The 12210-nt window shown below is 40.1% G+C and overlaps 1 protein-coding gene across 1 annotated transcript in view; it reads right to left on the reverse strand.

Moving 5' to 3' along the window:
* Window positions 1-237: 237 nt before the first annotated feature.
* Window positions 238-12210, reverse strand: part of TRIM65 (tripartite motif containing 65) — an 86135-nt gene continuing 74162 nt past the window's right edge. Inside the window, exons 4-6 of the mRNA XM_073587914.1 lie at window positions 7530-7689; window positions 7304-7438; window positions 238-2718 (exon numbers count right to left, since the gene is read on the reverse strand). Coding sequence (XP_073444015.1) covers window positions 2156-2718; window positions 7304-7438; window positions 7530-7689 — 858 coding nt within the window. The 3' untranslated portion in view covers window positions 238-2155. The remainder of the gene's footprint in view (window positions 2719-7303; window positions 7439-7529; window positions 7690-12210) is intronic.

Consider the following 12210-nt stretch of genomic DNA (forward strand, 5'->3'; position numbering starts at 1 on the left):
ATCAATCACTTTCTGCTGTAAAGCAATGTAAGTGAATCAATCATAATAATAAAAAAATAAAAGATCTATGCCGGTCTAATGAAATATCCAGGAGGGATGACTTCTCACATCTTTCTCTAGATTTCCAACTATTGCATATACCGTAATGAAAAAGCATAAAATAATAATATTGTGATTTAAAAGGGTTCTCTCATGAAGACTAGACCAATTTTAATGGAAGCCAGCCAGACAATGGCATTCATTCATTTATCATGTATTTATTTCACCAATCATGTACATTGTAATCTAATCATTGCATCCATTCGTTCATCATATACTTATTTTAGTCATCATTTTTTTCCATATTTCCTTTTTCATTACATTATTCTTTTAGAATAATGATGATGTTTTTGATCAAAGGGTATTTACATGACATAAATATGACAATCTGTGCTCTCATCCATCTCACATGCTGTTATCTGCTTCTTTTAGTAAGGTTTATTTTATGCTATTGATTGTCCATTCTCTAGAAGCCTGCAGCTGTGCATATACGTCTCCCCCTTCCTGCCCAGCATTGCTGCATTTCAACGGCGCCTTCCCATGTGACATAGCACCCTGTGGTCACGGGGTTCGCCTTATGGCACAAGACACTAGCTAATGGATAGATTTAGAATCACTGTTTTATGAGCGGGAGATCATCACTAGAGGACTAGTAAACCTGCTGACAATAGTCCTCCATATTCAAAAGCTCTAAATAACGCCGCCCCCACCACTGATTGGCAGCTTTCTGCCTATGCACAGTGTACACAGAAAGATGCCAATTAGTGGTGTGGGCAGGGTTATATAGAGCTCAGCATTCAGAGAACTGGTAAATCTACTGCGTATAATATAGGGATTTTATCAAAACTACAACAAGCAACTCAGTAAGTGATACATCACTGGAATCAGGGTCTCTGACCCTTCATCATGCTGTTCTAGGATGGGGTAACAAAAGCAGGCGATAGATTCTCTTTAACACGCTCGCTGCCACTGCCCCGTATTGACAGCAATTGACATGAACTCATATTGTCATATCTGCATTCATTCCTTGGCGCTGTGCACTTTTTCTGACAATTAGTTATGTTTCTTCAGAATTTAATACACTTTTGTGTGCACATATCTCTTCCCTTAATGCATTATTACACCCTATTTGTTTTTTTTCCCTCTGGAGATGTATTTTCCTACCATAGTAAAGATTTGTTTTTGAATGATATACTTTGTGCTAAAAACTTGCCCAGTATTCAGTCTTGGACTGGACTTTCATAGTTGCAGCTTTAAAACAGTCTGGGGCTTCAGAGAAAATGTATTTTTACATTACAGCCATTCAACTGGATGGCCACCAACCCCAAAATACATATCTCGGAGACGAGCTTTCTTAGCAGCTCTCCGCTATGGCAGATGTGGTGTGCCGGATGAGGACTCCTGCCCAATGAAGTCCATATGCCCTGAAAAGGCACGTGGAAAGGGGCTGTCTTGTTATCCCCAGGAGGGCTGGACTGGACTGAGAGGTATTTAATTACTAAAATAGCGCAAGCTAACAATTGATACAGTATATGGTGTTATTTTTATTGCTCGTGCACATGAATGTAAAAACCGGACGAGTGCTATCTGTCTTTTTGATGGCTAGCACTTGTCCCCATGTTATTTTTATCCTGGGGCAGTGCACATGTCGGATTTTTTCTTTGGAACCAGTCAGTCCAAGGAAAAATTCACAACATGCCCGATTTGCCTCCAATTTGTATTGCACTCAGCTATGGGCGGAGGAAAAAATCAGACTGCACTTGGAAGACATCAAATTGGTCCGGTCCAATTTCACGGCCTAACAGAATGGAGAAGAGGGAGATTTTTTTTTCCATATCTGAGAGAATCGGAGTACACTCTGATCAGAGGGTAATTAGTATAATCGTCCAGAATTTCTAGGATGAGAGAAAAACTGTTGTGTGAACCTAGCCTTTACAGTGTTTATTTTACCCACTTATACAGCAGAGCTTTACAGACATTATTGTCACTGTCCCCATTGGGGCTCACAATCTAAATTCCCTAGCTGTATGTTTTAGGAGTGTGGCAGAACACCCACACAAACATTAGGAGAAGAATTCCGTGCTGCACAGAATCTTTTTTATCCAAACTAATCCCATTAGCCTTGGTTTTCAGCATCCATTTCAGAATTTGGGATAGTGCGGAGAGTGACATTTGCATCTTCTCCAATCCAAAAAACTGGGAAGACCTTCTCAGAGAAGAGGCATGAGAAAGAATGCAGAAGATGCAGGCGACCATCATTAACTCCGTAGAACGTCAGACTGCCAGCTGTCAAGTCAAGATGAATGCCAATCTCTGGGAACATTGATGACTGAAGCTTAGTTTCTTTCTTGTCATGCCAAACAGACTGGCGCATACTACGCAGCTGCAAGCTCCATGAAGAACTGTTATGTCCAATTTTATTTTCCTGTTCCCTAGTACGTTTCAAGGATTCATACGCTACTCCTAAATCTACAAAGTAGGTGGATATACCAACCTCCCAGTAGTGACTTCCCTCAGAAAAACCCTCAGTGCACATTACATTCCATTCCCCAAATCGGTTTGGGGAATCTTCCACATCATTTGCCCGGAACCATTCTTTGTGTGCGGCTTTGCAGTTCTCATGTGATATTGCTATGTATTTGTTGGCAGTCTCAGGGTCGAATTTTAAGTTGCGGTAATCTGTGGATTAAAGCAGATTCAGTCATAAATGTCCATGTTTTATTTAGAGTAGCCATGTAAACAACTACAGTTGAAACCAGAAGATTACAATACGCTATATAAAGAGACACACATGCATGTTTTCCTCAATATCTGACATGAAATCAGAATAAACCTTTCCTGTTTTTAGTCAATTAGGATTACCATAATTATTACTATTTGCCAAATACCAGAATAACTAGAGAGAGAGAATGCTTTAAAGCATTTTTGTTACTTACTGCAAAGTCAAACTTTTACATACACCAAGATTACTATGCCTTTAAACAATTCTGAACTGCCCATATGTTGATGTCATGTGTTGGGAAGCTTCTGATAATTGTTTTTTTTTGGCAACATCTGAGTTAGAGACAAACCTGTAGGTGTATTTTAATGCACACCTGAAACACACTGCTTCTTTGTGTAGCATCATGGGAAAGTCTCAAGAAATCAGCTAAAATATCAGGAAGAGAATTGAGGATTTGCACAAGTCTGGCTCATCCTTGGGTACAATTTTAAGATACCCGAAGGTGCCTCGTTCATCTGTACAAACAATTATACACAAGTTTGTACAAACAAGATGGCAATGACTAGCCATCATACTGCTCAGGAAAGAGATGGGTTCTGTGTCCCAGAGATGAATGTGCTTTGGTCCGACATGTGCATATCAACCCAAGGACAAAAGCAAAAGACCTTGTGAAGATGATGGCAGAAGCTGGTAAGATTGTGTCAATACCCACAGTGAAACGAGTACTGTATCAAGATGGGCTGAGAGGCCACTCTGCCAGGAAAAAGCCATTATGCCAAAAGAAACATAAAAAAAGCCAGATTAATGCTTGTAAATGCACATAGGAACAAAGATTCTAATTTTTGGAGACATGTCCTGTGGTCTGATGAAACTAAAATTGAACTGTTTGGGCATACTGACCATCGTTACGTTTGGAGTAAAAAGGGAGAAGCTTGGAAGCCTAAGAACACCACCCCAACTGTGAAACACGGGGGTGGCAGCATCATGTTGTGGGGTTGTTTTGTTTCACAAAATAATGGCATCATGAGAAAAGAAGATTATGTGGCAATACTGAAGCAACCTATCAAGACATCAGCCAGGAAATTAGAACTTGGGCGGAAATGGGTCTTCGAAATGAACAATGACCCAAAGCATACTGCCATAATGGTATCAAAGTGGCTTAAGGATAACAAAGTCAATGTTTTGGAGTGGCCATCACAAAGCCCTGATCGCAATCCTATTAAAAATTTATGGGCAAAGCTGAAAAGGCAGGTGCATGCAAGGCGACCTACAAACCTGGATCAGTTTACTCCAGTTTTGTCAGGAGCAATGGGCCCAAATTCCGACCAACTATTGTGAGAAGCTTGTGGAAGGATTTCCCAAATGTCTGACCCAAGTCATTCAGTTTACGGGCAATGGTACCAAATACTAATGAAATGTATATAAACTTTTGACATTGCATTAAGTAATAAAAATGCTTTTCTCTATCATTATTCTGACATTCGGCAAATATTAATAATTATGGTAATCCTAATTGATCTAAAACGGGAAAGGTTTATTCTGATCTCATGTCAGATATTGAGAAAAACATGCATCTGTATCTTTTTATATAGTGTATGTAAACTTCTGGTTTCAACTGTAAGTTTTATGTCACTTGTAACCAGTGAAAAATGTCCAAATTAAATATAAATTAAAGGGTAACTCCTGCCACTCATATTGCTTGGATATGCTTTCACTTTGTTATTCTTGGGGGTCCGACTGTTGCCCCATCCATCTTGAGAATGAAAGGACCTCAGTGCTGATTTTTCCCCGCACAGTAATTGAGGCCATCCTGCAGTTCCCTCAATACAAAAAGTGTCCAGCAGTGCCAAATCACAGCTATGGTCCACTAATTTTCAGGACTGGTAGGGGTTGCAACAGTCAGATCTTTGCTGATCATAATATAATATCTAAACCTAGGGCTACATGATGATCTTAGACCACGACACAACCAAAGATTGTGCTATGTAATTGCAACATCACAGCATAATGTAAGTGAATATGGTTGCGTTGTGACTTCCAAGTTGCTGTAACCATGACACAAAACTGCAATAAAAGTCCTCGGATGTCAAAATCATGAACGTCCATGATCTGTGCACTTTAAAATGGATTTTTAATGAATTGACTAAGTTTAAGATTTTTTTTATTGCATATTGATGTCAATCATGAGCAGTCATTTTATATTAAGGCAATTATGCCACATTTCTCAAGCTCAACACTCTTAAATCCTCACAATTGACAAGCAGCAATTTCTGTATGTTCTAGGTAAAGGAGAAATTACATTCAAAAGACTACGTGCAACTGGTGCAACTGATTTATGGAGAAAAGTGGATAAGAATAATCCTAAGTAAACCATGTTGCATATGTATTGGGTAATATAGCACAGAATACTAAGCAACACTGATCTAGGTAATGTTACTTTACCTTTCCCCCTTGAGGAATCTAGATGCGAAACGCGCGTCAGGGCACAGGTCGCTGCAGACTGGTATGGGTTATATATCATAATTTACATTAATATCTATTTGAGTTGATATTACTGTATATATATATCTATATATCTATATATATATATATATACATATACACAGTGGGGAAAAAAGTATTTAGTCAGCCACTAATTGTGCAAGTTCTTCCACTTAAAAAGATGAGAGAGGCCTGTAATTGACATCATAGGTAGACCACAACTATGAGAGTCAAAATGAGAAAACAAATCCAGAAAAATCACCTTGTCTGATTTGGCAAGTTTTATTTTAAAAATTATGGTGGAAAATAAGAATTTGGTCACCTAAAAACATGCAAGATTTCTAGCTATTACAGACCTGTAACTTATTCTTTAAGAGGCTCCTCTGTCCTCCTCTCATTACCTGTAGTAATGGCATCTGTTTGAACTTGTTATCAGAATAAAAGACATCTATCCACAACCTCAAACAGTCACACTCTAAACTCCACTATGGTGAAGACCAAAGAGCTGTCGAAGGACATCAGAAACAAAATGGTAGCCCTGCACCAGGCTGGGAATACTGAATCTGCAATAGGCAAGCAGCTTGGTATGACAATCAACTATGGGAGAAATAATAAGAAAATGGAAGACATACAAGACCACTGATAATCTCCCTGGATCTGGTGCTCCACGCAAGATCTCACCCTATGGGGTCAAAATGATCACAAAAACGGTAAGCAAAAATCCCAGAACCACACGGGGGACCTAGTGAATGACCTGCATAGAGCAATAACAAAGGCTACCATTAGTGACACACTACGCCGCCAGGGACTCAGATCCTGCAGTGCCAGACATGTCCCTCTGCTTAAGCCAGTACATGTCCGGGCCCGTCTGAAGTTTGCTAGAGAGCATTTGGATTATCCAGAAGAGTATTGGCAGAATGTTATGTGGTCTGATGAAACCAAAGTAGAACTGTTTGTTAGAAACAAAATTTGTCATGTTTGGAGGAGACAGAAAGCTGAGTTGCATCAAAGAACACCATACCTACTGTGAAGCATGGGGGTGGCAGCATCATGCTTTGGGGCTGTTTCTCTGCAAAGGGACCAGGACGACTGATCCGTGTACATGAAAGAATGAATGGGGCCAGGTATCGTGAGATTTTGAGTGCAAACCTTCTTCCATCAGCAAGGGCATTGAAGGTGAAACATGGATGGGTCTTTCAGCATAATAATGATCCCAAGCACACCGCCAGGGCAACGAAGGAGTGGCTTCGTAAGAAGCATATGAAGGTCCTGGAGTCTCCAGATCTCAACGCCATAGAAAAACTTTGGAGGGATTTGAAAATCCGTGTTGACCAGAAACAGGTCCAAAACATCACTGTGTGTGCCAACCTTGTGAAGACTTACAGAAAACGTTTGACCTCTGTCATTGCCAGCAAAGGACATATAACAAAATATTGAGATGAACTTTTGTTAATGACAAAATACTTATTTTACATCAAAATTTGAAAAATAAATCTTGCCAAATCAGACAAGGTGATTTTCTGGATTTGTTTTCTTATTTTGACTCTCATAGTTGCCAGTTACAGGCCTCTCTCATCTTTTTAAGTGGGAGAACTTGCACAATTGGTGGCTGACTAAATACTTTATATATATTTTTTTAATAGGTTATGAATTATGCTTTCCCTCTATACAATCATGATTAGATATATTTCATTAATTTAGTTGCACATGATCATATTTGAATACAATTATGCACTTGCACTTTATAATTATCTTATCTATGATTAGTTCTAAATATATCAATGCACTTGCACTTCATATTTATGAGATCTATGATTTATGATTTTCTAATTGTATTTAAGAGATGGCTATTCATGTGATTTGGATCCCCTTTTAAATATATACATGTTATAAGCATCACATTTCCCATTCCCTGTGATCTGCTCATTGTGCTGACTTTTCTGGAACTCTTTTTAATATACCAAAATGACATGTTATGTGTTTTTAGCAAGATTTAATAAATATTATATTTTATTCTCTATAAACATGTGGCCGATTTTTCTCATGCGATTTATAATTTACCTTTACAAAGCTGCATTCTGAGGGCACTGATCCTTCCTGGGGTTTTCGGAGGAGATGATTTATGTTCATTCAAAGATGGTCCTGCTGTACAACAGGAGTCATTTACAGTAATACCAGACAGAACAACTGAGGACTCTAGAGAACAGAGTGTGAAATGTGTTATTTGATATAAAGTGATGGACATCTCTTCCATTATTCTGGCCATTGCACCAGCCTTTAGATATACCTATTGGGCTTTGAGGGTGTAACAAATTAGGAAATTCCTGTTGAAGCAGCCTGGTGACTTCTGGAAGAATCCTAGTTACTGCTTCCATTTGTAGGTTACCACACAACGGAACATTTGGGGATGCTGGAGCAGTCCCGATTGGTACAAGTTTAGGAAGACCCTGAAACAGTTACATGGAAAATTTAGTCATCCATGCATAGTGCTGTGTATACAAGAAAAATAATACGTAACTTTTTATTTATTGACAATAGTGCACAATTGTAAATTGTACTATATATATATATATATATATATATATATATATATAGTATACACACACACCTCTACTCAACAATTAAATTGCAACAGCAAGATGGAAAAGTCATGGAATTATAGAAATCACAGAATGAATAAACATGTTCCTGATAAAAAAAAATGTGAAAAAATGTTTTCAAAATGTCTCAATATTTTCAGTATTAAGCATGAAAACATACAGAAATCTCTCTAGTTACACCACCTTGGCTGCTATCAATGAGGTTATTAATGGTTTTCAGAGGAATGTTCTGCCATGCTGAATGCACTTTGGCAAATCATCAAGATCCGCTGCTGGCAGCTCCCTTCGCAATTCCTAACCAATGATGTCTCAGATGTGTTCGATGAGAGATACACTACAATTCAAAAGTTTGGGGTCAGACAATTTTGTGTTTTCCATGAAAACTCATAGTTTTATTAATCAAATGAGTTGCCAAATGAATTTAAGATCTAGTCCAGACATTGACAAGGTTCGAAAAAAGATTTTTATTTGAAATAATAATTGCTTTCGTCAAAAAATGCTCCCTTTTCAGCAATTACAGCATTACAGACCTTTGGCTTACTGGCAGTTAATTTGCTGAGGTAATCTGGAGAAATTTCACCCCATAATTCCAGAAGCCCCTCCCACAAGTTGCTTTGGCTTGATGGGCACTTTTCACGTACCATACGGTCAAGCTGCTCCCACAACAGCTCAATGGGGTTGAGATCTGGTGACTGCGCTGGCCACTCCATTACAGATAGAATACCAGCTGCCTGCTTCTTCCCCAAATAGTTCTTACATAATTTGGAGGTGTGCTTTGGGGTCACTGTCCTGTTGTAGGATGAAATTGGCTCCAATCAAGCGCTGCCCACAGGGTATGGCATGGCATTGCAAAATGGAGTGATAGCCTTCCTTATTCAAAATCCCTTTTACCTTGTACAAATCTCCCACTTTACCAGTACCAAAGCAACCCCAGACCATCACATTACCTCCACCATGCTTGACAGATGGCGTCAGGCACTCTTCCAGCATCTTTTCAGTTGTTCTGCGTCTCACAAATATTCTTCTGTGTGATCCAAACACCTCAAACTTGGATTTGTCTGTCCATAACACTTTTTTCCAATCTTCCTCTGTCCAACGTCTGTGTTCTTTTGCCCATATTAATCATTTCCTTTTATTAACCAGTCTCAGATATGGCTTTTTCTTTGCCACTCTGCCCTGAAGGCCAGCATCCCAGAGTTGCCTCTTCACTTTAGATGTTGACACTGGTGCGATGCGTGTACTATTTAATGAAGCTGCCAGTTGAGGACCTGTGAGGCGTCGATTTCTCGAACTACAGACTCTAATGTACTTGTCTTGTTGCTCAGTTGTGCAGCGGGGCCTCCCACTTCTCTTTCTACTCTGGTTAGAGCCTGTTTGTGCTCTCCTCTGAAGGGAGTAGTACACACCATTGTAGGAAATCTTCATTTTCTTTGCAATTTCTTGCATGGAATAGCCTTCATTTCTAAGAACAAATATAGACTGTCGAGTTTCACATGAAAGTTCTTTTTTTCTGGCCATTTTGAGAGTTTAATGGAACCAACAAATGTAATGCTCAAGATTCTCAACTAACTCAAAAGAAGGTCAGGTTTATAGCTTCTCTAATCAGCCAAACTGTTTTCAGCTGTGCTAACATACTTGCACAAGGGTTTTCAAGGGTATTCTAACCATCCATTAGCCTTCTTACACAGATAGCAAACCAAAAGTACCATAAGAACACTGGAGTGATGGTTGTTGGAAATGGGCCTCTATACACATATGAATGAATATATTGCATTACAAACCAGACGTTTGCAGCTAGAATAGTCATTTACCACATTAACAATGTATAGTGTATTTCTGAATCATTTAATGTTAGCTTCATTGGAAAAAACTGTGCTTTTCTTTAAAAAATAAAGAAATGTCTAAGTGACCCTAAACTTTTGAACAGTAGTGTAAGTTTGTAGACACTGCAGGACATGGTAGCAAGTTTTGTTCCACACAAACTAATAATAATCTTTATTTTTATATAGCGCTAAAAAATTCCGCAGCGCTTTACAGTTTTGCACACATTAGCATCGCTGTCCCTGAAGGCTCACAATCTAAATTCCCTATCAGTATGTCTTTGGAATGTGGGAGGAAACCCACACAAACACGGGAAGAACATACAAACTCCTTGCAGATGTTGTCCTTGGTGGGATTTGAACCCAGGACCCCAGCGCTGCAAGGCTGCAGTGCTAACCACTGAGCCACCGTGCCGCCCAAACTACTCATAATAGCACAAGCAACATGAAGCATGTGAAAATGAAATGTGAGCATCGGATGCGATATTCTAATGATACTCTGCTCAAACTCTGCTGTGTGAGCCGAGTGTCAGTGCATTGTGCTCTGATTGTCTCGCATGAGAAAATTGCAGCACAGGTATGGAGGAGACAGAGAAAGTAATTTCTCCATTTCCTCCGTTGCCGTATCCGTGGTAATTGCACTGTACTTGGTTGACATCCGAGTGTAGTCCAAAGTTTTTCACGCACCCACTGACTTGAATGGGTGCGCGCAGTGCGAGATATGCTGCCACTGTTTTCTCATGCCAAATCGGCATGAGAAAATAATGGCACATGTAAGCGGCCCCATAGTATAACACTGATCCGAGTGCTATGCGATGTTTTATCACTGTATGTTTAATTCACGTGTATATTTATTGTTCATTATTTGATCTTATCACTTATTAAGTAAATCAATTTAGTAAATTCAATTCTTGTGTGAGCATTTTCTTATTCATTACAATCCATTGGAACCCTTCAAATTGGTGTCAGAAGTGGGATTGTTTTGAATAAAAATGTATGCAAAATTGAATAAGTTTGTTAAGAGTAGGAAAGCAGTTGAGAGTAGTGTCAGATCTTTGCCAGAATGGGTATTACCAGGAAAGTGGACCCCATTGGCAAAGGAATGTAACAAACATATGGAGGGACAGCGCTTGCCAAATCCCCAGGATGTGGCTGCCAAATTTGATCTCTCAAGGTATGATGCAAAAGAGCAGAAAGCTGCAGCAGCCGTTGGATGGATTTGTGTGCAAGTGTCTCAAAGCTTACAGGAGGAGATAGATAATTTGCGTTTAGAGCTGCATACAGCTATAGAGCAAAGGATTAGCTTGCAATCAGCCTTGAGAGACCAAATGAAACAGCATGACAATATGCAAAGGAATTTTGAAGCTTATGTAATGAAAAATGTGAATAAGAATAGGCGCAGGAGGAGACAGCAGCCAGTGTCAGATATTCATACTGCACAGATTAGCACCATGATTGCACGTGATAAATGGTCAGATTTGCTAGAATGCGATGGCTGTAACAGTGAGACAGATGAGGAAGAAAAGCAAGCCAGACCAATTGTGACTACTAAAACTAGGAGAGAAGTCACACAGCGTAGTGGAGATAGGATGGATGCAGGAAACGCAGCTGCAGGAGCAGAAGCTTCAATGACCGAGGAAACTAGGAACTTTACAGCCAGAGAATTATCAGAATTAGCTACCAGGTACAGGCAGCAAGCAGGAGAACCTTTGTTAGCATGGATTCTCAGATTATGGGATCAGGGAGCCGATACTATAATTTTGAACCGTCTTGAGGCAGTAGGACTTTGTAGTATTTGTATTGAACCTATGGTGCGTCTAAAAATGAGACGTGCAAGGGACACTACAGAGACTTTCTCTTTGCTGCAGTTGGTGGGGGATTCTGTGGCACAAGTGTATGACTGTCCCATGGAATTAATACCACAGACACGATGGGAGACTCTTGCAGATGGAGTTCAGAGATTGAGAGAAATCGCAGGTATAGGAGGCTGTGTGCCCACGTAGCGATTTTTAAGCGTTTTTGCAGCGATTTTCGGCGCGAAAACGCTTAAAAATCGTGTACAGAATGCCCCCCATGCATTCCTATGGCATTCCGCACATGCTGTGCTAATGCTGCGCTTTTTTCCGCGGCGGAATCGCATCGCGGAAAAAATCACAGCATGCTCATTCTTTTGTGCGGAATCGCAAAGAATTGCCGCGATTCCGCACCCATAGGAGTGCATGAGAACCGCTTACTTCCCGCATGTGGCTATGCCCACCATGCGGGAAGTTAAGCGTCTCATGTGCGGTTGGTACCCACGGTGTGGAGGAGAGGAGACTGTCCTCCAGGCCCTGGGTACCATACCCCTGTAAAAAAAAGAATAAAAAATAAAAAATCGGGGTATATTTACCTTCCGGTGTCCCGCGCTGCATTCCCGGCCTAAGCGTTCCCAGTAATGCCTTGCGGCAAGGCCCTGTAATGACGTAGTCTCGCGTGATTCTAGCGGTCTCGCGAGATCGCTATAGCAACGCGGGACTACGTCATCACAGGTCTCGCAAGGCATTACTGG

This window comes from Dendrobates tinctorius, unplaced genomic scaffold (assembly GCF_039654945.1).
Source record: "Dendrobates tinctorius isolate UK_male_01 unplaced genomic scaffold, ASM3965494v1 ptg000103l, whole genome shotgun sequence".
NCBI classification, from domain to species: domain Eukaryota; kingdom Metazoa; phylum Chordata; class Amphibia; order Anura; family Dendrobatidae; genus Dendrobates; species Dendrobates tinctorius.